General features: G+C 35.1%; 3 protein-coding genes across 6 annotated transcripts; 2 read left to right on the top strand and 1 right to left on the bottom strand.

Annotated features, from left to right (window-relative positions):
- Positions 1–2169: 2169 nt before the first annotated feature.
- Positions 2170–16523, top strand: LOC101252457 (xanthine dehydrogenase 1-like). Its single transcript, XM_004250902.5, has 14 exons — positions 2170–2455; positions 4221–4320; positions 5784–5892; positions 6033–7541; positions 8293–8535; positions 8715–9029; positions 9779–10018; positions 10846–11130; positions 11274–11495; positions 12039–12200; positions 12865–12999; positions 14983–15219; positions 15781–15954; positions 16137–16523. The coding sequence occupies exons 1-14, from the start codon at positions 2329–2331 to the stop codon at positions 16377–16379; spliced, it is 4101 nt and encodes a 1366-aa protein (XP_004250950.1). The 5' UTR covers positions 2170–2328; the 3' UTR covers positions 16380–16523.
- Positions 16524–17167: 644 nt separating this feature from the next.
- Positions 17168–18172, top strand: LOC104644759 (extensin-like). The gene has a single exon (XM_019210959.1). The coding sequence runs from the start codon at positions 17168–17170 to the stop codon at positions 18170–18172; it is 1005 nt and encodes a 334-aa protein (XP_019066504.1).
- A 698-nt stretch (positions 18173–18870) lies between these two features.
- LOC101252143 (DNA replication complex GINS protein SLD5) lies at positions 18871–23611 on the bottom strand. Of its 4 annotated transcripts, none has more exons than XM_004250901.5 (7): positions 23384–23611; positions 21363–21630; positions 20336–20458; positions 20061–20143; positions 19878–19987; positions 19384–19459; positions 18871–19293 (listed from the first exon to the last, which is right to left on the bottom strand). In XM_004250901.5, exons 2-7 carry the CDS (start codon positions 21540–21542, stop codon positions 19194–19196), a joined length of 672 nt encoding a protein of 223 aa, XP_004250949.1. In that variant the 5' UTR covers positions 21543–21630; positions 23384–23611; the 3' UTR covers positions 18871–19193. The 4 variants fall into 4 exon arrangements, with proteins under 4 accessions (XP_004250949.1, XP_069147267.1, XP_019066551.1 ...); XM_069291166.1 differs by having other exon boundaries at positions 21363–21897; positions 23384–23593; XM_019211006.3 differs by lacking the exon at positions 23384–23611 and adding an exon at positions 22677–23381.
- Between the last annotated feature and the right edge of the window lie 1997 nt (positions 23612–25608).

Below are 25608 nucleotides of genomic sequence, written 5' to 3'. Positions count from 1 at the left end.
TATTTGCAAACTATATTAAATAAAGATATGTGGATAAACTTAAGAATAAAAGAATAATATAAAGATAAAAAATAATTTAGCCAAAGTAATAAAATTAGGAAAAATTTACATAAATTAATATATTTTAAAAAATAATTACTGGTTTTAGCGATACTTTTTGTTTATTATCATTTATAGTAATGCTGTGTTAAATCTATAATATGTATTAAAAGTGAATTATGTATGCAATATATATGAATTTTAATTGTTTTTTTTGAAATATATCATGTTTGTTTGATAAAAAATTGTCACATTGTATTATAAGTATATTAAATGTGTGATAAATGTATTATTCATCATTAAAATTTGTATCAAATGTGAATAATAAATTGTTCTTTGTAATATGTATTAAACTTGTATTATAATTAATTAAAAGTGATCAAGTGAAAAAAAAATATTATTGCTATAAATGATAAAAAAAATTTACTATGGCATATTTATGTAGATTTTCCAAAAAACTAGATCTAATACGATAAGAAAAATATAAGTTAAGAGGAATAATATAATTTTTTTTTTATTTTTTTAGAGTGTATTAACATTATTTTCTACAACACTATTTATAGGATTAAATTGAAAAATATCAAAGAATGCCATAAATATTATATTAAACCATGAGAGTTACTATCCATAATCAAAGAAATAGATAGAAATAACAATTATTCATTTAACCATATTATCAATAACATTATTATCAATAAATCAAAAAATTAATCTAGATTATTTTTTATCTACTATTTTAGATGAAGACAATTTTTTCCCTATGTTTTATCTCTTGATATTAAATAATTATACTTAATGGAATCATTGATCCAACACTATATATATAACTATATTATAGTAGCGAATTTGAGGAGCTTAGGGTCAGCTGGTCAATTGACCGATTTGCCCTTCTCCTCGACTTATTCTATTTATATTTCGTATTTTATATGTTTTAATTTATTTTTATTTTAATATTTTCTTTTTCTATATACTATGTATTGAAAGAATTAGTATTAAAAATTAATCAAAATATTATACATTTGATTATCTCAAAATTTCACATGTAATACATAATTAAGACTGAGAGAGTATCATTTATTATTTAAAAATCACATTAAGAGTGCTATAAATCAAGATATTAACAACTTAATATAATGAAAATCATATTAAAATATGCTAAATTTCACATGGCCACATAAATTGGCACGAAGATCGTAACATATATTATTTGAAAATTACATTAAGAGTACTATTAATCATAACTTAAAATATGAACATGTTAAAAATTTAATTAAATCTCAAAATTTAACATGTGCCATATTAATTCGGACAAGAGAAATAACATATATTATTTAAAAATTACGTACTTGAAATACTTTTTTAAAAAATATATTAAAAAATTAATCAATTCTCAAAATTTCACATGTGCTACATAAATCATAATAATTAATAATCTAAAATATTTTTAAAAATATTTAAAAAAAATTAACACACTCTCAAAATATCATATATAACAAAAATATTATTTGAAAAGTACGTTAAAAATATAATAAAAAAATAGATAATAAACATTTAAAAATTTAATTGGCTCTTATAACTAAATTGATATACATTGGACCCGGGCTTGTCCGGGCTTTTATATGTAGTATATAATATACGTAGCTTGAGCCTATCATCTTACCCATGTTATATTGTGTTATTGATTTAAATATAATAGTTACTTATTATTTAAGTTTTATTATGTGATATCGTTTAATGCATCATTAGATACTGACGAAAAATTTATTTTATTTAACGATAATTAGTCACTATCTTAATATATTTTTTTCTCATTTTCTCTTTTATTTATTATTTAATAATTATATTATATTTTTTGTTTTATCTTTTATAGTAATTTTGATCCTATATCATTCATATTATAGACGTGTAATATTATGTAATAATGAAAAACAATACATAACCGTCATCCAAATAAACAAAATTTTAATATAAACTGACTCTAATTTTCATAATAAAAATCTTATTGAATACATTATAAAACAAATTATAATCGCCGTCAAAATAAAATAGTAATGAAAGTGTGATCCTCGAAATAAAGTTTAGACATGTTATAAAAAAATATATAACGTTATTTAGACAAAATTTTAAACTAATTATAATTTTTATAATAAATTTAAATACATTATGAAACAATACGTAAAAACGATACGCAACCGTGAGAGAGTTTTAGTCGAAGCCGACTCTGATTTCCACGACAAAATCTGTTAGCCAAATCAAACCCCAATACTCTTTCATCGCTGATTGGAAAAAATGGGTTCTTTGATGAAGGAGGAAACGATAGAAGAGGAATCAAAGGAAGCAATTTTGTATGTTAATGGAATTCGTCGAGTGTTACCTGATGGATTAGCCCATTTGACTCTTCTTGAATATCTTAGAGGTTAGTTTTTAAGCGTTTTGTGGTTTTTTTTTTGTCAGGAACAGTATAAAATGAACAAGGAACTAAGTTAGGCATTTAGCTATGGATTTTGGATCAAGATTTTGACCATGAAATTTGATGAGATATTAAAAATTTGATCTTTAAGGCAGTTTTTGGGGAGAAATTTTACTTTTGTACATAAAACTTCAATATGCATGTCCAGACAACATAAGCTTTTTGAAAATCATAAATTTAAAAGACTCAATTTTCAAGTTTGTGCTGAGCTGTATTTCTGTTTTGTTTCTATGGTAAATGTTCAATTTGGGTAATTTCTACTAGTGTAAATCTAAATACTGAAAGGACTATGCTTTCTCCAGCTAGGTATAATCTGTGGATTTCATATGTTGAGTATATTTTTGGGTTTGTTAACGTTCTCGCTGTTAATCTGTGCTTTATCCACTTCTGTGGCCTGGAAGTATTGCCATGTTAAAATCTGACAAACAAATCAAATAGAGCTAGTATATAGAAACTCATTATATCAGATATAAAGAGAAGTTGAAAGAATAGTAGCTTTTTTAAAAAGTAGAGCACTGACCTTTGATTGAGTGATAGTAGTTGTGCATAACTAAAGACAGCTTGATATGTCTGCACTCTGCAGTCAAAAGATATCAACAGTAGAAAATGACGAGGAAGATTGAAAACGTGTTTGGCTAAGTTCCAAGAATTAAAAGTGCTTATTGTAGAGAGTTTCGGTGTTTATCTAGCTTATAGGAGCAAAATAAGCGTTTTTGAACAGTAACAGAAGATATTTTTCAAAATTTCAAAAATTTCCAGAGGCATTTTTGGAAGCTTGATCAAGCTTAAATTACTGTTTAAATATTGGTAAAGTAAATTTGATTAGGCGAATTCAAATTATTACTATAAAAAAATTAGAAAATATTTTCAAAGTTCAACAGATTTTAAAAAAATTGATCAAACATGTGGTAAGCAGGAGTGTGAGGAGTTCGCCTGCTTTTGAGAAAGTTGACCATGACCAAGGATGATAAGTAAAGTAACTTTAAAGATTGGATCAAGAGGAGAAGAATTAGTCGAAAACCTGAACACTAAATATATATAATTTATTAAAAAAGATGTAGATAGTAGATATGTGTTATTGAGGGGATTGCAGAAGTTTGTGAATAGTTCCTTATATTAAATAGTAATATTAGTGGGTTAGCTAATGTTGACGTACCGGGATGACTTCCAACTGTTCAGTGACATACAGTTGATTATATTTTCTGTAGTCTTAACTTCTGCTGGTGTTTGATCTTGTAAATCGGTGCAGGTTGGATCTTAAGACCTTTATTGTTTAATACATATATTTCAACATTGAACAACCAATTACTTCCTTTTCTCACTTTTCTATTAATTAGACTTGGGCATCATCTGTTAATTCAATCTCCATTTTTATAAATGTTTGTGGCTTGCTGGCTGAGCAATCAATATGTTTGTACTTACCCTTTAGTTATGCAGTTGTAAACATATAGTGTTAAAAGTTTGTTGAGTCCATTTTCGAGTTGCTGCCAATCTGTAGCGTTTATGCTGTTGTTGGTACTTTCTAATGAATATGTTTTATACATCATCTTGAGAACTCACTACACCTTAGAGTCTATGTTGCCCAATACTTCCAGGAATTTGTAGTTTTTATTTCTGCTTAGATGATTGATCTAGATTTTATCCTCTCAGTCTCTCTCTGATTCTGTTTTGGTGGTTTATCTGAAGTTGCTCTTTCTCTGTGGCTATACAGAAATAGGCCTGACAGGCACCAAGCTAGGCTGCGGTGAAGGTGGGTGTGGGGCATGCACTGTAATGGTTTCTTTTTTTGATCAGAATCTGAAGAAATGTGTGTGAGTCTCTTTCCATCATCCATCTACCTCTCCAAGTCTCTCTGATATCTTCTTTTGGGGTGTGCGGGTTAATGCATGATTTAGAGGATAGCAATGAATTCGGCACTTGTTTGCATTCGTATGAGTTACAATTTGTGCTGGATTGGTGTGATCCATGTCTTGATCTATGGGGTGTTTTTCTTCTGATTAGTTGTGTGATTTCTCTGAGAGCTGAGATCTTTCTCGTTAGTTTTTGAATCCCCAAATAGTTACTTCCATTTTGTGTGGTAGGGAATGGCATTATTGATTGTATTAGGCAGTAAAAAACATTCGCCTTTCTTCTGTCGCTCTTTGTACTGTTTGTTTGTCTGTTACTCAGCCATACATGAGCTGAGGAAGTCAGTTAGGTGGGTCTTGGATAATTATAGGAGGTACGTTTTCATTCCTGTGAACTTATGTCTTTTTAACATCTAAAGAAGTATGATAGCTGTCAGGATGGATAGCGATTAGCTCTCGGCATAGTTCTAGAAGATGGCTGCTGATAGTAAAAATTTGGATAAATGTTCTTTATCCTCAATTGATTTTGTATCCTTCAACGAACGAAACAAGCTTTCTTTAGAATTGGGAAGGTGGAAAGTTTAGAGACCTTATCACTATGCATCTGTTCTAGCAGACTAGTAACAGATTGTGAACCCTTTGGCGATGGCCTGACCGAATACAAGGTTAACCTAGAAGTCAGTTGTGAAGGTTACTTAAAAATGAATAAAGCATCCATGTTTCTTGTGATCACTATGTGAATCCTTGGCAAGTATGTAAGCCCCATGCGCAAAAGAAAGCACCACCACAAGAAAAAATATGAGATCACTACTACCAAAACCTGAAATGAATAATTATCATGCTAGATATATAGTCTTCATTCTAGTATCCATTGAGCATGAGCTTTTTGTAACACTGCTAATCCTGGCTTTGAGATGATGTCTTATTCTGCTCTAAGTTCTCTGGTTGGGATGGTGGGAGTGGTGGTCATGTGAGTCTTTGGCAAATGTATTTGACTTAGGGAGTATAGAGAAACTAGTTGAAAAATGTTGAGCATATAATTAAGTAATATAATGTGTGTTCTCTCTAACAACTTAGATTTTAGATGATTTCAACATGGTATTAGAGCAAGCAGAGGTTCTGGGATCGAACACCACCACCCATATCAAAAAGAATTTCCACGTGCTTGATCCATGGAAAAAATTCAAGACGACACTTGTAACAGTTAAGCTTTTAGATGAGATGGTCACACGCTTCAACAAAGAACATGGTTAGTTAAGATCTAAAAGAACAAAATCATAATAATATATTAGCAAGCAATAAATTGGTAAACTTGAAGTCTGCTTGATTTATTGGCCCCTGGTTTATCCCTCCAATTCAGTTAGTATATGACTATCAAAAATTTCCATAAATCATATTCAGTTTATAAAGTTGTATTTTCTCTATAGGCACCATGCAGTAAATGCATGCTTGGCTCCTCTATATTCTGTGGAAGGGATGCATGTCATTACAGTGGAGGGAATTGGGAACCGCAAAGCTGGGTTGCACCCAATTCAGGTACATTAGTTGGTTTCACATGTCACATGATTTTCACATGGTATTTCAACATTATTTGTTAATTCAAATAGTACCTTTTTATGGATCATGATATATGCAACATTTTTGTAACAACTCTGCTTTTCAACTACATTCTAAAGGAATCGTTGGCTCGCTCGCATGGTTCACAATGTGGATTCTGCACTCCTGGTTTCGTCATGTCCATGTATGCATTACTACGATCATCTAAAGAACAACCTACAGAAGAGCAAATTGAAGAAAGCCTTGCTGGAAATTTATGTCGATGTACTGGTTATAGGCCAATTGTTGACGCATTTCGAGTATTTGCAAAAACTAGTAATGCTTTATACACCAACACATCTTTACAAGACATTAATGCTGGTGAATTTATCTGTCCTTCAACGGGTAAGCCTTGTTCATGTGGGCCGAAGGCTGAAAATAGTGAAGAAACCGTCAAACATAATTTAAGCAATGATTGTGGCTGGAAGCCATTTTCTTACAATGAAACCGATGGAACCACATACACCAGCAAAGAACTTATTTTTCCCCCTGAACTTTTATTAAGGAAATTGACTTATTTAAGTTTGAGTGGATCAAATGGACGGAAGTGGTATAGGCCCATAAAACTTCAACATCTGTTGGATTTAAAAGCAAGATTTCCAGATGCCCGGTTAGTTGTTGGAAATACAGAGGTGGGAATTGAAGTCAGGCTTAAAGGTATTCACTATCCTGTATTAATATCTGTTGCACATGTTCCAGAACTTAACTATATAAGATTTGAGGATGATGGCTTAGAAATAGGTGCTGGAGTTAAGTTGTCACAGCTTGTGGATGTATTAAAGAAGGTAAGAAATAACCGCCCTGAGTATGAAACATCATCATGTCGAGCTCTCATCGAGCAGATAAAGTGGTTTGCTGGAACACAAATACGAAACGTTGCATCAGTTGGTGGGAATATCTGCACTGCGAGCCCAATATCAGATCTGAACCCTCTTTGGATGGCAACAGGAGCTAAGTTTCAAATTATTGACTGCAAAGGAAATGTCAGAACATGTCTGGCTAAAGATTTCTTCCAGGGTTATCGTAAAGTGGATCTGACAAGCAGCGAAATTTTACTGTCAGTATCATTGCCTTGGAATAAGCCATTCGAGTTTGTGAAAGAATTTAAACAATCTCATAGGAGAGATGATGATATTGCCATCGTCAATGCTGGGATGCGTGTCTGCCTTGAAGAGAAGGACAAGAAATGGGTAGTTTCAGATGCTTTGATTGTATATGGTGGGGTTGCTCCACTTTCATTTGCTGCATCAAAAACTAGTGACTTCTTAATCGGAAAAAGTTGGAATAAAGAGCTGCTACAGGATTCTTTGAAAATTTTGGAGAAGGAAATTGTGCTGAAAGAAGATGCACCTGGTGGGATGGTTGAATTTCGGAAATCATTAACTTTTAGTTTCTTCTTCAAATTTTTCTTGTGGGTTTGCCATCAAATGGATGGACAGACATTATTTCTTGAGAAAGTTCCAGCTTCGCATATTTCAGCTGTAGATTCATCTCTTCGACCATCCGTTAGTTCAATTCAGGATTTTGAGATCAGGAGGCATGGTACTTCTGTGGGTTCCCCTGAAGTTCATATTTCATCAAGGCTTCAGGTAACAACATTCATATCTTGATCATATGCAATATTTATTGATGTCTATTCCTGAAATGTTCAGATTTGGAAGATGATAATTCCACAAAATTCTAGATTGCATGTGGACAGACAAGAAGCAACTGCTAAATGCTTAAAGACTTCTTGACCTCCTAGCATGGCACTTATTCTTGTGCCATAATTGACGTAAGGGATGGAATGTCCTTTGTGCTAATGGAGTTCATGAACATAGCTAATTTTTTACTTCTGCAATTCTGATGAAGAACAAGCACACAAAAGATACATTTGTTATCGGTTCATGAAAAGTGAATTTAGGTTTTTAGTTCCTTGCTCCTCCTCCTCCTTGTTGTGTATATTAGGGTTGTATCAGGGTGTCACTTTATACTTTCTCCAGTTTATATATTTTCTGGCTTGTGCAGGAGCGTATTTCTAGTGATGAACAACATTGGTTCCCTTTAAAATTCTTGGATCTAGTAATAAATGGATTACCATATTAATATTAATTTCCAATCAACAACATTGGTTCCCTTTATTACTTCTATTTTGATCTGGTACTCTCTCTTTTGAGAAGCAAGCTATTTCTATGATTGCAAAATCTGTAGTGTGCAGCTGTGTCTGTGCATAGGAAATTGGAGCTTTTGAAAGTGTTTGACTATTTTGAGCTGGCATTATTGATGAAATAGCTGTCCTTATATTGGCTCTGTTTGGCCAAAATTGCCACTTATATCTTGGCTGATTAACTTGACTTTCAGGTTTCTGGAGAGGCCGAATATACAGATGATGCGCCAATGCCACCCAATAGTTTGCATGCTGCTCTGATATTGAGTAAAAAACCTCATGCTCGTATACTTTCAATAGATGATTCGGGAGCCAGGTCCTCTCCTGGATTTGCAGGTATCTTTTTGGCTAAAGATGTACCTGGTAATAATATGATTGGACCAGTTGTTCACGATGAAGAACTTTTTGCCTCAGAGTTTGTTACTTCTGTGGGTCAGGTATGATGGTATACTGTGAGATGTTCTCTCCATGCACAAAATCTGTAAACTATATTAGGTTATAAACTGGCTTCTGTTGCAATGTTAAGTGGGGCAGACTTGTAATAAGATTTTGATGACTTTATAATTTTAACTGTTTTTTCATAGCTACCTATTATTGACTGGTTGAATATTTGTAGGTTATCGGAGTGGTTGTAGCTGACACACATGAAAATGCAAAACTTGCTGCTAGAAAGGTTCATGTTGAGTATGAGGAGTTACCTGCAGTGCTATCGATAGAGGATGCTATACAGGCCAACAGTTATCATCCTAATACGGAAAGGTGTATGACAAAGGGTGATGTTGAACAGTGTTTCCGGTCAGGTCAATGTGACAGTATTATAGAAGGAGAAGTTAGGGTAGGTGGTCAAGAACATTTCTATTTGGAGCCTCATGGCACTTTTTTATGGACAGTGGATAGTGGGAATGAGGTGCACATGATCTCATCTACCCAGGTACTACAAACATAAATCTAGCCCATTCTCTCTTAGTTCCTCAAGTATATGTAGGTTTATAGGGCATTAATTTTGGTGTTGTATCTTTTTCTTCTTCTCGTGGTTTGCTTGTTTTAATGTAAGTGTTGATGTAATCATTGAAAGAAGTGGTAATAAGGGGATGTGCTAGCCATCTGCCAATAAGTTGCCAAAGCCTTGATAATATCATTGAACTCAATTCCAGTTAATAAGTTGCTCTTACGCCCAAACTGCAATTGATGTTAGAGCTTTGTTTAGAAAAAACCATGTGTCCTGCATGTTTTCAATGTTTGGAACTCTTAGATGACACATTTGACATTGATTGCCTTTTTATATGCTAATTTTGTGAATGCTATTATTTTAAATTTTTGACACAAAAATCGAAAAGATTTGCAGAACTTAGTTTTAATTAGAAATACCAAAGCTAATCTCCTAAAGTTCTTAGCTTTGCTCTACATACTCTTTCTTCTCAGACTCGCATGATATATATGTGATCAAACATAGTCATCTACGTTTGGTGTCAGTTTGAAAAAATCATGAGTTGTTTTTATGATTTCGGTTCTAAATAACTATTGGTTTCTTGAGATCAATATCATGCTGTTAGATGGGTTTAGTTCGACATGTCGATTAGGTCAATATCCAGTTTAAGATGCTACATCTCTGTATTTTCTTGTTTGGAAAGGATGAATACATGTGCTAATTTGGTGTCCCAATCTTTGTCTATCTTGCAGGCTCCGCAGAAGCACCAGAAGTATGTCTCTCATGTTCTTGGTCTTCCGATGTCAAAAGTGGTTTGCAAGACCAAAAGGATAGGTGGGGGATTTGGAGGCAAGGAGACTAGGTCTGCTATGCTTGCTGCTGCTGTGGCTGTTCCATCATACCTGTTGGATCGTCCAGTGAAAATTATTCTTGATAGGGATATAGACATGATGATAATGGGGCAGCGACATAGCTTTCTTGGGAAGTACAAGGTAAATAGATGAGTTTATGATCATGTTATTCACAGCTAAACTCATTCTATGCAACATTTGGATGACACGGGAAAGCTTGTTTAACTCACTCACTTCTGCGGTGTTTATTGCTCAAGCATTTGTGGGGAACACATGATATTGTAGTTTAAATTTGAATTAGTGTAACTAGTATCCGTGAACAGATTTTGTTATTTGAGTGTGTCAAATGTTTTGGGATGTGTCGAAATGGTAGATATTTCATAAATATGGTGATGAACAGATATGTACACTTTCTGATTTACTCTAACACATTGAATTGTTAGGCTGCATAGACAGATACACTCTTTAGTCATTATTTGCATAATGTTTTGGGATGTGTCGAAATGGTAGATATTTCATAAATATTGTGATGAACAGATATGTACACTTTCTGATTTACTCTAACACATTGAACTGTTAGGCTGCATAGACAGATAAACTCTTTGGCCATTCTTTGCATTGGATTTTGTAGTGAATTAATAACTACTGGAGAAAGTGGAGGCTACGAACTGGACAAGTTCTTTCCCAGCCTGTTGTGCTGTTCTTGTTACATGGACCAATCAGTATAATACTTTAGATGTAGATTGTTGGACTATATAAGCCTCCTCAAGTGGAGGGAGCAGATATAGATTATTGGACTATATAAGCCTCCTCAAGTGGAGGGATGATAGGAAGGGAAACATTTGGTTTTATTGGTTTTACTAATGTGTTTGGTAGGCATTGGTTTGCGTCATTTTCTGTTCTGATTTCCATTAGCAGTTTCTTTTTGAATATGGAGAAACAATGTTAACATTCTCTATTATTGTTAGGTTGGCTTTACAAATGCTGGGAAAGTGCTTGCCTTGGATCTTCATATCTACAATAATGCTGGAAATTCGTTAGACCTATCAACCGCTGTACTCGAACGTTCTATGTTCCATTCGCACAATGTCTATGAAATACCAAATGTGAGGGTTAATGGAAAAGCATGTTTCACTAATTTTCCTAGTAATACAGCTTTTAGAGGATTTGGAGGCCCACAGGGTATGCTAATTGCTGAGAATTGGATAGAGAGGATTGCGGTGGAAGTTAACAAAAGCCCAGAAGAAATAAAGGTATGCCTCGTGTTTCTGATGATTGTCTGAATAGTCTATTTTCATATGTGATGCATATCAGCAACTTCACCATTTTCACTTCCTTTAGTACTGTAGATGGTGATGTATATGGATTGTTTTCGCATTTTTCATTTTTCCACCAGGAAATGAATTTCATCAGTGAAGGGTCAGTCTTGCATTATGGTCAAAAAGTTGAAGACTGTACCTTGGGGCGTCTCTGGGATGAACTGAAATCTTCTTGTGACTTCATTAATGCTCAAAATGAAGTTGAAATTTTCAATCGCCATAATCGATGGAAGAAGCGAGGTATTGCCATGGTGCCAACCAAATTTGGAATAGCTTTCACTTTTAAGTCTATGAACCAGGTACATTCTTTTTTTTTCTGTACTCCCTAAAGTTCCTAGTTAGGTCCATGTTCCTTTGAGTAGTGAGTAGTTTAATTATTGCCTTCATTCTACTCTGCTTTCAGAAATGATCTGCTAACCAGCCTAGGTGGCTGGATATATTTAAGCTATTTCTTTGGTACCTGTGAGCATGATAACAGCCGTTGGTTGACTTCTGTAATTGATTAAGTTTTCCACTTTCTTTTGAGATAAGGTTAAAAAGCATTCCATTTAGTGTATAGGACCACAGGCTATTGCCCCCTTTCAAGATGTGATTAAAAAAATGAGACTCCTATTGATCACACATTTCTCATTCTTTCAAGCAATTTAGAAAATGCAAGTGGTAGAGGTGAAGAGCACCTGAATAAGTTAGGATGTAGCTGTAAATAGTTCTACAGGAGATATAGGTTCATGTTCTTCAGAAACAACACCTTTTTCTTTGTTGATTGTTTCATAATTTTACCTCTATGATAAGTTGTAATCCCAAAAGCTTAAGTTGGTTATTCACTGACTGATTGACTACAGGCAGGTGCTCTTGTTCAAGTTTACACAGATGGAACAGTGTTGGTCACTCATGGGGGTGTGGAGATGGGCCAAGGTTTACACACGAAAGTTGCTCAGATTGCTGCATCTTCCTTTAACATCCCTCTAAGTGCAGTATTCATTTCAGACACAAGTACCGACAAGGTATTGAGTGTGAGACGAATATCATTATATCATTGTTTGAAGCTTCTATTCTTCTATTGGTGAACAAATACATGGGAATCACATGGCATAATTCTTGTTATATTCTAATATCAGCTGGGACGAGTTATCAAAAAATATTAGCTATGACGACAGAAAGGGTTAGGCATGTACTAGATGGCGATGAGAGAAAACGAGCTAAACCAGAAACTTAATAGCCTATAAAGGGAAGCCCGGTTCACTGAGCTCCTGCTATGTGCAGGGTTCGGGGAAGGGACGGAGCACAAGGGTCTATTGTACACAACCTTACCTTGCATATCTGCAAGAGGCTGTTTCCATAGCTCGAACCTGTGACCTACTGGTCACATGACAATAACTTTACCACTTATGCCAAGGCTCCCCTTCCATAATAACCAATATTAAAACTTGAATTTACTCGGTCTGTAAATGTTGAACTTAGATACTGCCTTCACTTGCTACCTAAAATAATTGAAACTGATCTCCCTCAGCCAAGCAGTGGTTTGCTTGGTTTGGGGTGTGTGTGTGTGGATATTTCTTCTAGCACATCATATTGTTTTATTCAAATTTCTTGTGTTGCATGTCAATTTTGTTTGCAGATTATGAAAAATATTGTTACCTGCCTCATCTAGTTTGCTTGCCAATCTAGGTACCTAATGCTTCACCAACAGCTGCTTCTGCAAGTTCTGACATGTATGGAGCTGCAGTATTGGATGCATGTGAGCAAATAAAAGCCCGGATGGAGCCTATTGCATCCAAGTCTAACTTCAGCTCTTTTGAGGAGGTCTTTTCTTGTGCTGGCTTTTAAGTAATTTTTTGATTTGATATCTGTTTTATTTCATTCCTAATCTGCCTGACTTGCTTGTCTATCATTTGAAATTTGTTTATGACTTATGTTTTGAGGAGGAAATGATAAAATACTCTACTTGTGAATTTCTCTAATTTAATGGGCTAATAAGTACAGTAAGTGATAATTAAATTAAAGAGCAAACATGGTGGGCTGTTCAAATCAGTTGTGGCTTGTGATCATCCCTGTAATATTGTCTGTTTCGTTTTCCTTTACTCCTCTTTCCTTACTCCATTTTGCTTGATCCGTATCATACTCTCTTTTTCTTCTTATGGAATACTAAATCTAATCTGACCTCATTTTTCAGATAAAAAGGGATATATGCATCCCTGATACACCTTCTTTTCTCACCTTCAAATTATTTTGATTGTAACCACCAAATGATGGTTTCCTCCTACAGTAACTCCTTGTGTGAAATTCACACTTCTTCAGGGTTAGGCACCAATTGTGAAGAAGATGATAAGGCGTATATCATTTGGAAGAAGATATTTTATCTTTGAAGTTCATCAGAGTATTGAAGACCTTATGTTTCTGTTGTCTTTTTTCTTTTACCTGACCAAGTTGAGTCTGAGAAGTTCAAGGAAGAGAAACCAGCGATCAGTAGATATGCACTTTAATGAAAAGAAGGGATGCAAATGCCACATGCTCTGGAAGGAGATACTAAGCTCTAGGCATTATTATTAGTCTACAGTGCATGCATCTGGCATGTCTCCAAGCATAGCTTTGCATGGGCTAGTGTTTGACCAGGCTTGTTGCCTATTTCCTTATAATTGAAGGAATTAAGGACAAGGAAAAAGAGTCTAAGGAGTTACATGAGTGTAGAAAACGTACAAGGATATATGAATAATTACAAGTGGTGCTTACTGCTTACAGCTTTTTCAGAACCATGGGAGGTCCAATAGAAGTCCTTATATCAAAAACAACAAATTATGTAGTGTCCTTAGATGAATATTTGTTAGGTGGTAAGCTAAGAAAAGGAAGGTGGAAAAAATTCAATGTCAGAAGAGAACAAAACGTTAAATGGTAAGAAGTTAATGCAAAGGTATGACCTCCCCTCCTTCCCACCAAAAAACAAAAGAGAGAGTTAAGACGTTGACTACGTATATTGCTTTCAAGTTCTTAAATAACTGTACCTCCTGCACTTGAAATCAAAGTTTAGTTTTGCCACACCTCGTGTCAGTTGAACTAGGTATGCAATACATTGTAAATCATGAAAATGGAGGTACATAGTAACAGAAGAAGGGACTTGTCCATCTAGGAGGATGCACAATGTTTTGCATAAGATGCAACGATTATGGCAGCAGATGAAACACTTAGCAACATGGGCATGTAGCAAGAGAGTGGGACGTGAATCATGACAGTCCTAGTTACAAGATTATTCTAAGGCTGGATCAATGAGTGACTTTCTCAAAGCTCAACATTTAAAGAAGAAAGTATTTTCACCTCACCCGTCTGCTTTATTCCTTCAAATTTGTGTCCACCTCTGCCTGTAGCAAGACCACATGTTCAGTATATTCATAATTCATCGTAATCTTGGAATTGACACATTAAATTAGAAGAAACTCAAAAAAGGCCGAGTATCTGCAAAAGAGAATTTGTAATAGATTTTTTTGCAATGGAACGGTAAGGTTTTCTTCATGGTTTATTTCATTTCCCGAGCAAAGCTCATTACCTTTCTGTGGCATATTGTTCCATAATTTCACTGTATATAATGTCTTGTTCAGATTGATAACACCACAAGTATTTTGTATCTTCCCTCATGGTCCATTGTAAACCTTTATTATATGTCTTATATTTTATTTGTACCTCAAAACTGACTCTGAAACATTGCACTTTGTCTTTTTCTATAGCACTGTCATTATGATAATAGAAAAAACAATAACTGCTGACTTGATGTCTTGTTTTCTGACTAAATATCAGCTTGTCAGTGCGTGCTACTTCGAGAGAATAGACCTTTCTGCTCATGGGTTCTACATCACACCTGATATTGACTTTGACTGGAAATCTGGAAAAGGCAGTCCATTTAGGTACTTCACCTATGGTGCTGCATTTTCCGAAGTTGAAATTGACACATTGACAGGCGATTTCCATACTAGGAGAGCAGACGTTATCCTAGACCTTGGATTCTCCCTCAACCCAGCGATTGATGTTGGACAGGTCATTGATGCCCTCTCGTATAGATATTGAATTTTCAATTGTTTATCTGGCCTGCTTAATGGCATATTTTGAATAAATGAATTTAAAAGTAGACTATCAATTAGTAAAATACTGAAGTAATTGATGATTGAATGTCTGGCAAGTTGTGGCTTTTGACAGATCTATCTAAATGTAGATAATGTTTGCATTTCATTCTTTTGAATGGGAAGCAAAATGGAAGAATAGAATCCAGATTTTTAAACTCTATCTCCATGTCCTTGAATTGAAGTTCGCCAATTGTTTAGTATTCCATTTCTTGAATTGAAGTTCGCCAATTGTTTAGTAATGAACTCAACAGGGGACACTCCAAATGTTCTTCTTTTTGTTTATTTTTCTTATTCTAAATATTCACATATTTACAAGGGTGACCTGCATATATTATGTCAAATGCCATTACTTCCCAGTTGCAAACTTGCTTCTAATTGTCTAAATTCTGGAAGAGATAGAAACACTACCACATTTTGAGATGGGCTGGATCTCGTATCTTTCGATCTGAAATGGACCTTTGCATTCTATATGCAGATAGAAGGAGCATTTCTACAGGGTCTTGGATGGGTAGCACTGGAAGAGCTGAAGTGGGGTGATAAAGCACACAAGTGGATTCCACCTGGGTGCTTACTCACATGTGGACCTGGAAATTACAAGCTTCCGTCTTTGAATGATATGCCGTTCAAATTTAATGTCTCTCTTCTGAAAGTAAGTCTCACCACCATCTCCTCCTTGATATTTAGATATTCATTGTTTGCTGAGTACCTCTAAGCCATTGTTAGAAAATTCCTTCCTTTGTTTTCCATAAAGTTTGGTTCAGCATACAGCTGATTTATACTATGTCTTAAACTGCTTATATCTTTACAATCTGCTTGAACATTTGGCAACAGAATGCTCCAAACACCAAGGCTATCCATTCATCTAAAGCAGTTGGGGAACCACCTTTCTTTCTTGCCTCTGCTGTCTTTTTCGCCATCAAGAACGCCATAAAATCTGCACGGATGGAAGCTGGTTACAACGACTGGTTCCCTCTTGATAATCCAGCCACTCCAGAGCGTATTCGGATGGCTTGCACTGATGAATTTACAAAATTACTTGTGAATTCTGATTTTCGGCCAAAGCTAAGTGTTTGATGGTTGTACCACTTGTACTGAATAGGTGAAGTATTAGAGCTTCATATGATAAATACAAGTCATATGAATTTTAAGGGTTTTTCTTTCATACCTATTTAAACTCGATTAATAATTCAAATAAATAAAACTTGAATTTTCTTTTAATACTTGCTACTTGTTTGTTTTTCCTTATTTAAAATCTTGACAAAACTGATATGGTAATGGTAGCAGTCATTGAAAAGTCAAATTACTTCACCGCTAGCAGTTTTTTCTTTTGGTCGAAAAACTCTATTTATATTAAGACTCATTTTAACTTTTGAATGTGATCGTCGTAAACTAAAGTAATGTAAATGATAAAAACAAACTAAAACGGAAGAAGGAATATTTTTCTTAATCCTCTCTCTAAGTTTCATGCTTCAGCTGGCTAAATAAATATTTTTTTTTTATCGAAAACAAAAAAAAAAAAGAGGACATAAGTAACCTTCCACAACTCAGAAATTTTGAACACAAATTTACTACTCGAAATTTTTCCATGAAGGGATAAATATTAATGAACTTTTAAAGCCGTCCAAGAAATCAAATAAAATTTGCAAAATGTTAGCTCCATTTGCCCTCAAAGTTTTATGTTTGACTTCATCTCATATTATTCTTTGTCACTATTGAAGAACAAGTCTACTTCCCAACTAGCTAGGGGCCAAAAAAATGACTAAATAAATTTAAACAAAATTTCATGACGAGTATATAAAAGGGACTTTCTTCATTTTTATGTTCATCAATTTCATCTCATTCTCTTCATACCTCTAAGAAATATGGCTTCTTCTTTGCCACATCTTGTATGGTTTGTGGCTATACTTTCGATATCCAATAGTGTAGAAGCAAGTCATAATCCTTACTCATGGAGAAAATATTATAGTTACAAGCCAGCACCAACGTTTACGCCTAACCCTGACAAGTCACTAGGTCAATCATCTCCATCACCACAACCATCATCCTCGGATTATTACATTTCTAGTCCACCATCACCTTTAGGGTGGTTCTCTCCTCAACCCTCACTAGTGCCTTCACCTACACCAACCTCATCACCACTATCGCCGTCCCCTCCCTCACCTTCAAAATGGGCATGGGAACCATCTCCTAGTTATACGACATCTCCTCAATTATCGCCAGTACTTGCACCATCTAATCCTGACCAGTCCCCACCATCACCTATCGAATGGTTCTCTCGTCGACCTTCCCAAGTGCCTTCACCGGCTATATCACCATCACCCTCACCCTCACATTTAAGATGGGCCCCATCCCCATATTCCTATTCATGGGAACCATCTCCTAGTTATACGACATCTCCTCAATCATCGCCTGTACTTGCACCATTTGATCCTGACCAGTCCCCACCATCACCTATCGAATGGTTCTCTCCTCGACCTTCCCCAGTGCCTTCACCAGCGACATCACCACTATCACCATCACCATATGATAACAGTTCACCACCCTCGCCTTCAGAATGGGCACCATCTCCTCAGTCTTCGGTTGTACCTGTACCTGCACCTGCACCTTCATATTCTCCACCACCATACTACTATAAATCTCCACCTCCTCCATCACCATCTCCCCCTCCTCCTTATTACTATAACTCTCCTCCCCCACCATCACCTTCTCCTCCTCCTCCATACGTTTACAAGTCACCATCTTCACCTCCACCTCCTCCATATTACTACAATTCACCACCGCCACCATCTCCATCCCCTCCTCCTCCATATTACTACAATTCACCACCACCACCATCTCCTCTACCTCCACCACCTCCATCTTACTAAAAAAATTCACATTATTTTTTCATCTCTCTTCTCCTATTCCATATCAATATCATTACCACATATCCTCATTTCTATAAGTTTCATTCTATCCATCTTTTGTGACTTTTGTCACAAACCATATGGAACATATATCCATCTGCAGGCTAAGAGGAATTAGCTCGAGGAAGAAACCGACTTCAGCAATTTACTTTTATTTGTCCAACAGATCATGTTTTATTTTAATATTAATATGTATCCTCTTCACTTTGTTAGAATGAGATGAAAAGAAATTATGAAATGGTCTTTTTGTTCTTTTGAGTTTGGAGTTTTCTCAATACCAGTATGGTTATTGGTAACAAGAATCAGGTTATAACATAACTTAATTAAACAAATTTAAGAACCCCTTAACTAAATCAGCACAGTTAAGTTTCTAGATTTTGTCTTATACTAATGTATGAACCTAACACAAGTTCAACAATGTATGTCCATCAAAGAGAGTTTTGCTATCTTTCTTTATTTTACATTAGGGGTTGTTCGGTATAAAAGTAAATTTTCAATTCTCCTATGTTCGATTGGTCAAATGTTTTCTCTACGAAAACAAGTTCCATAAAAATAAGGATCATTGAGTTTCCAAACGAAAGTCTATTGGAGAGTCATTAGTTAAGAATATAAAAGTACATCTATTTACTAGTTTAAAAAATCATTTAAAAACAAAATAGTTTGAAACAAGAACACTATTCATACCACAATAAGGGAAACCATTCTTGAGCAGTTAATAGGATTGTAAAAGAGTTGGAGTTCCTATGCTGCATTTGTTACAAACTACAACATTGTTAGATAATATAATTTTTGATTTGTGGCATATCGTCAGTTTCCTATCAGCAGAATACATAGGGGCAATGTTTCCAACTCGAATTTTTCAAAAATGTTCATGGGTGTGCTGGATCCTCCAAAAGTAGTGCATTTTTGGAGGATTTGATACGGGTACAGCAACATATTTTGAGAGTCTGCACAATATAGGACTTCTCTGTTTCCTATACTCTCATACCAGATCAATCTGCCCACTCTCCACAAGTGGCTTTATAGACTTGTAAGGTAGAGCATACAAATCATTGGCTTCAATGTTCACTGGTTCTTCCCCACTATCATAAAAGAAAATTAATGGAAGTCGAGAACTGAAAATAATCAGGCAGGATTCTTAAGAAAAATGACAATGAAGTAAAGAAGATAACCTGTCATCAAGCTGAAAAGATCCTAAAAACTTTTTGCTTCTGCAGATGACATATTGATCTAGCTGCGGCTCAGGAACTAAGTGCATACAAGAAGAAAAACTGTAGTTTCAGTACAAATGCAAATCCCAAAAGTCTTTATATTTAAGATGTCGAAATGCAGGAAAAAATGAAGAAACATACAGATAGCAAGAATGCAAGAGATTATATCATGCCTTAAACAAACTCACAATCAGGTTGCAGGTTTGGCAATTGATTAGAGAATTTAAATTGCTAACACCCTGTTCGAAGACAAAGTCAAGTCACTTGGCAACAAACCTTTATTATTTTAAGATGCTTTTGATTAAGGCCTAACCATTAATCTCGGATTCCAGACACTCTCGTTAGCTCTACAACGACATAGATAAAGCTAAACACGGGAGAAATGGATAAACAAGCAAACAGAGGAAAGGGCTTGAACAATTTCAACTAACTTGAACAGTTCATGGCAAGCTTACCCATGTCATCTGCCAAACTTAGTGAAGATTGCTTCAAGTGGGACTTGAAGCCATGAGGCAACTTTGAGAGAACAGATTGATCTAGATGTTGCTCCGTGTCGTCAATACACCTAATCATCCCAGTAATTAGCATTATAAACTTGGTAAACTTTGAACACTCAGAATTAAGAGAAACAGCTTTACCTTTCAGCAAATTTCTGCTCTTGTTTAGAGAGACGATTCCATAAGTCAGTATTTTTTTGTATGTGAAATGCATAATTTTCGATCTGCAGTCAAACATTAATATGAATGAATGAAGATGGGATAAGGTGCAGGGCCACAGCAAGAGATGAGACCCGATGACACTCAACAGATCATGCTTTAAAGACACTACTGGTAACTTCAAGAACTATAGCTCTTTACGGATATGAATTTCACCTAAATCAAATCCATAATATGATACTATAATTCAAAGCTACCTTTTGGAGACGGGTTCTTAAGTATGATCTTAATAGAAATAGAGTTCTATCGAGGTCCATCTGGTAAAGAGATAAAGTGAGCGGATCAACACCATTTTTTGAAAATTCCTCTACTGTTTCTTCCTGAAGAGCAAAGACTAAGTAGAATTAGCATGCAATAGATTGTAAACCATGAAACTGCATAAATGAATAACGAGTAGCATAAGTCGAGGAACAAAAGCAAATATTAGATTCATATAAATGAAAAATATACCACAGCATAAAATGGAACTTTTGGCATCATCAAATGAAATGTAGATTTGGAGTGTCGGAGGAGTTTTACATTCCACTTCGTTAAATATGAAATTAACAGATGTCGTACACCAAAAACGAAGATACGGATTACAATCCATTACTAAGCGGTAACAACACACGTTATGATAATCTTTGTTTGGATGAGAGCACAACAGCTTTTCCATTCAGATAGCACACAGTTTTAGCTTTCAACTAATAACTTCATTTCTGATTTACCAAACACAGCTGTGTCCTTTAACTTAGAATCTCATGGAAGTTATACTCCAATAAGAATTTTAACAGCAAACACTTCACCTAATAGCAGACAAAGTGCACACAGATGCTAGAATTAAATTTTGTTAGGCAATAATTGAATAAATTGTTCAGTGTATTTTTTTCTGCCAGAAATTAGTTTGTTTATCTAAAAAGTTTAATCTCATCCTTTTAAGCAGAACTGGAAGCTTCAGTTGCATTCTGCTAGAGTCTTGGACAAGACAATTTTTTTCGTTTTTCTGTCGTATAGTCCCTTCATAAATACACTTCTGAAATGATGACATCAACTAGTAATTCTCAACCTGCTGAGCCATATATCCATCACATAATGCCAAAGAAAGCATAAGTCTTAACACAAAACAAATATTAAAATGGAAAGGAATTCTAATGCAACATAAGGTGAAAGCCGATGTTAAAAAAATAAACAGACAAATATCCCAGGTACAAATTTAAGAGGCCTAAATATATGAAATGTGCATACCATCAATTGAATTTGTTCTCTGGATCTTTGAACCAAAGCAGTCTCATGTTGAAGAATTTCAGGAGCAGCCTTTTCATTCCGCCATGCTCGTTTTAAGAGCTCTGCATCAGTCGTTGAAAGTAAAGACTCATAATCATCGTCCACCCCAGCTGAATATCCAGATGCATCACCTGAATCCATTGTCAACCCGATACTCTCTCTCTCTACTTTTTTTCCTCGCCAAAGATTGAAGCTTTTTCTCAAGTATAACAAATCTTGAGAGCTCAAACTATGATCAGGAAACAACAAAATTTAGATATGAGAAATAGTAACCGGGCAATCAATGTATTTTTCTTCTCTCCATCACATTAAGGATCAACACAAGAAATTCAGAAAAACATTGGCTAGAAATATCAAGATAAGATGAGCAATTTCTCTGTAAATATCATGATGAAACAAAGAGACGCCAAAAATAGGACTTTTGTCCAGAATACACCATGACTGTAACATAGATTGTTCCCCATTTCAGAAACTTTCAGTTGAAACATGAAGCTACCTACACATCCAAACATTAATTCAGAAAACCAATATCAGAAAAGAAAAGCACTCATCTCAAAGGTTTCCCCACAAAGGGGAAAACAACTAGCAATGGGCAATATCAAAAAGTTGTAAAACAAAACTATAAACTACAATATAAGATTCTAAATGATGATTTGATACACCTAAAATATAGCGCAATATTTCGGAAAAGGTTAGAAATTTAAAACAATTTATGTTTTTAGGCTTGCCCTTCTTGTAATTCTCCACTAATGTAGGTCACTTGGCTTAGGATCAAAATACGGGTTTATGAAGGATGTAAATAATTGTAATGTAGGCTACGGCATGGTAGGATATATATGGATAAAAGTAGCTCAAAATTCCCTTAAGCACCACAAATACTTGAACTAGTAAGACCTTTCTTCATTTCCTTTATTTACAAGATGTACCCAACCTTTCCCTTATCTTCCAACGCTCGATAAAGCCCAATTTTCAAGCATACTTTTCTTTTTCTTCCTTTCTTCAATTCTTTCTCTTCTCTTATTTAGTAGCAAAAATACCTCTTCTTGTCAAGCTTTTGATTCTTTTTCTCAAGCCTCAACTCAATCACTTCACCACAATTCAAAAGACCTCCAAACTTAGAATCATGTCCAAGTTTTGAAGTGCTCAAGAGTCGAGGGAATAGGGTATAAATGATAAAAACAAAATAAATGCAGGATTAAGGGGGGGAAAACCCAGAAAGCCATAGAAACAAATAGCAACCAACTAAAATCCCCCATCCCACACATAAATAAATACCAGGCAAGGTGACAAGGAAGTCCCCTCGACAGTACACGGGTCACCACCACAGCAGATGGAGCATCAGATTGATTCCATATATTGACTCTGTCATTCTCTCAGCAACATTCTAGTCCACATTGTTGTCTTTCAAAGGGAAATTAACAAACAATTGACATGTCCCACTTTGTATTTTCAAAATAGCACTAACACAATGATTTCATCCTCCATGCAGCTCTTCAGAAACACACTTAAAACACCAAAGACAGTCACTTATCCAGGCCATTATCGTAATCCTACTTAATTCACCGATGCATTTTTTTAGTTCACAACCCTAGCCTAGTTATAAGTCAATGCCAAAAGGACTCTTCGCGTCAATTACCAGAAACTTCCATTTCGACTGCACAGACACAATACCCTACAAGCCTGCCTAGACCACCCCCACAATTGCTAATGTAGCTCATTTTTCAGTCAGGTGATTCATCAAACAGCTTATGTGCATGACATAGCAAGTACAGCTGAAACCCTAATTCGTTCATGTAACCTCACAATTTTGTAGGGGATTATAATTATAGCTCAATAACCACAATTGCAATAACATTCAACAATTCTCAACGAACAATTTGAACATGACAATCAAAAATCACAACCAAGTAAGATCTACTTTTACATAACGAGCTAGAGAGAGAAAATAATTCGATAGAGAGAGAGAGAGAAGAGATACTTACCTATACACACAGAGCAATGGCGAGAGATGTGAACTCAATTGAGTGAAAGTGACAAATTTGAAGGTATTTTTTGTGTCATTTCTGATGTTTTTAAAAATATTTTTTATCCAATAATAAATTTGATTCAATAGATGGATAAGAATATTTAACAATAATTATTACAATCATCATGAAATAAAATTGAAAAAAAAAACTAATAATACTTGGGATAATTATTTCATTGACTATGTACTATACTATTAACAAAATTTTCAATCATAAAGTTTAGAAAAGTAACACGGTCCGATGTATGAAAGATTTTTACGATTTGAAATGGAGCTTAAGAAAAGAATGAAATTTTTTTAAAAAAATTGTAAATTAAAATTATGTCAAGTATCTCATTTAATTTTGTGATTTTAAACATGTTTCATGAAAAGTTAAAATTAAAATATTGTCAAAAAAAAAAATGAATCGTTTTTATTTAAACAGATTAAAAGAAAATTAGATCATTCTCTTTTAAAGCGATGGAGTATTAATGTCACGACCCAAATCCGGGCCGCGACTGGCACCCACACTTACCCTCCTATGTGAGCGAACCAACCAATCTAAACCTTAACATTTCAATATAATATCAACATAAAGTAATGCGAAAGACTTAAACTCATTTATAAAATCAATAACTATTATTATCCCCAAAATCTAGAAGTCATCACCACAAGAACATCTACGATCAAATGACTAAACTAAGAGTATTCTAAAAGCTAAAAATACATAAGAAGCTAGTCCATGCCGGAAGTTCAAGGCATCAAGACTTGAAGAAGAAGATCCAGTCCAAGCTAGAAGCATTAGCTCACCCTGAAGATCCGATGTGACGAAGACTGGCTAGAGTTACTGTTGAGTCGAAGATGACGGCACGTTTGCTGCACTCCACAATTAAACAAGAAGAAAACAATAAAAGTAGGGGTCAGTACAAAGCACGGGTACTGAGTAGATATCATCGGCCAACTCAAAATAGAAATCAATATATATCAAGTAATATCATAAAATCAACTATGATACTCAACATGTAGCAACAACAAGCACTATATCGTTAACAATTACCGTCAAGTTCACACATGAGGACTCAAGCCTCAATACCATACTCATTTGGGAATCATGTTCATTAGATTGAGTATATTAACATCTTTCAAGATTCATTATCTTTATTTCTCTTGTGTCGGTACGTGACACTCCGCTCCCTCATATTCATTAATCCTCTTGTGTCGGTACGTGACACTCCGATACGTCATATTCATTAATCCTCTTGTGTCGGTACGTGACACTCCGATCCCCTAAATCTACGTGTCGGTTCGTGACACCCGATCCTCTAAATCTACGTGTCGGTTCGTGACACCCGATCCCCTAAATCTACGTGTCGGTTCGTGACACCCGATCCCCTAATTCTACGTGTCGGTTCGTGACACCCGATCCCCTAATTCTACGTGTCGGTTCGTGACACCCGATCCCCTAATCTCCTTCTATCAATTCATCAAGTCTTCTTTCTTACCAAGGCATCATCAATCCCATTATTTTAGTTCATCACGCCTTCTTTTATACCAAGGCCTCATTATTAACAAAGAGATTAGGATTTTGCAAGATTTGGGATTCAATAACTTCATCATGCTTATATAATCACAATTATATAATTACATTCATGCAAGCATACAATTAAGCACATAGCAGGGTTTACAATATTATCAATACATATCATTCATATTAAGAGTTTACTACGAATATCGTAAGAAAAACCATAACCTACCTCCACCGAAGATTTCGTGATCAAGCAAGCAATTCCTCAAGACCTTTGCTATCCTCTTCGTTTCCCTTTTCTCTCGTTCGATTCTCCCTCTATCTCTTGTTCTTTCTATTTTCTTTATTCAAACCCTCTTTCTTTTACCCTAATTAGTATATAATTAAGAATAAAAAATGGCAATAATAACCCACTAATTAACTTAAGGTTACCTCTTTTAACCCCCAAGTAATTAGACTTATTAACATTAACCCACTAACTTTATAATTAAGGCAAGAATAGTCAAAAACGTCCCTTAAAACGTATCAAGAAATCCGACTTCCACTGGGATTACGCAACCTGTGACGGGCCGTCGTGCCTGCGACGGTCCGTCCTGCAGGTTGTCGCAAAGTTCAGAGACCCAAATTTCCACCAAGGGTCTGTGACGGTCCGTCACACCTGTGACGGTTCGTCCTGC

This window comes from Solanum lycopersicum, chromosome 11 (genome assembly GCF_036512215.1).
Source record: "Solanum lycopersicum chromosome 11, SLM_r2.1".
NCBI lineage: Eukaryota > Viridiplantae > Streptophyta > Magnoliopsida > Solanales > Solanaceae > Solanum > Solanum lycopersicum.
Note: the sequence above shows the minus strand (reverse complement) of the source record. Positions and strands in the feature narration are given on the sequence as shown.

Bases quoted from the DNA above. Each gene is read 5' to 3' on its own strand.
- LOC101252457 (XM_004250902.5), top strand. From the start codon at position 2,329: ATGGGTTCTTTGATGAAGGAGGAAACGATAGAAGAGGAATCAAAGGAA. The intron at 11,131-11,273 runs GTATGCCTCGTG...TTTTTCCACCAG, and splicing joins AAAGCCCAGAAGAAATAAAG to GAAATGAATTTCATCAGTGA. The intron at 15,955-16,136 runs GTAAGTCTCACC...ATTTGGCAACAG, and splicing joins TTAATGTCTCTCTTCTGAAA to AATGCTCCAAACACCAAGGC.
- LOC104644759 (XM_019210959.1), top strand. From the start codon at position 17,168: ATGGCTTCTTCTTTGCCACATCTTGTATGGTTTGTGGCTATACTTTCG.
- LOC101252143 (XM_004250901.5), bottom strand. From the start codon at position 21,542: ATGGATTCAGGTGATGCATCTGGATATTCAGCTGGGGTGGACGATGAT. The intron at 20,459-21,362 runs GTATGCACATTT...TTTGCTCTTCAG, and splicing joins GAGAACAAATTCAATTGATG to GAAGAAACAGTAGAGGAATT. The intron at 19,460-19,877 runs GTAAGCTTGCCA...GTATGCACTTAG, and splicing joins AAGTTTGGCAGATGACATGG to TTCCTGAGCCGCAGCTAGAT.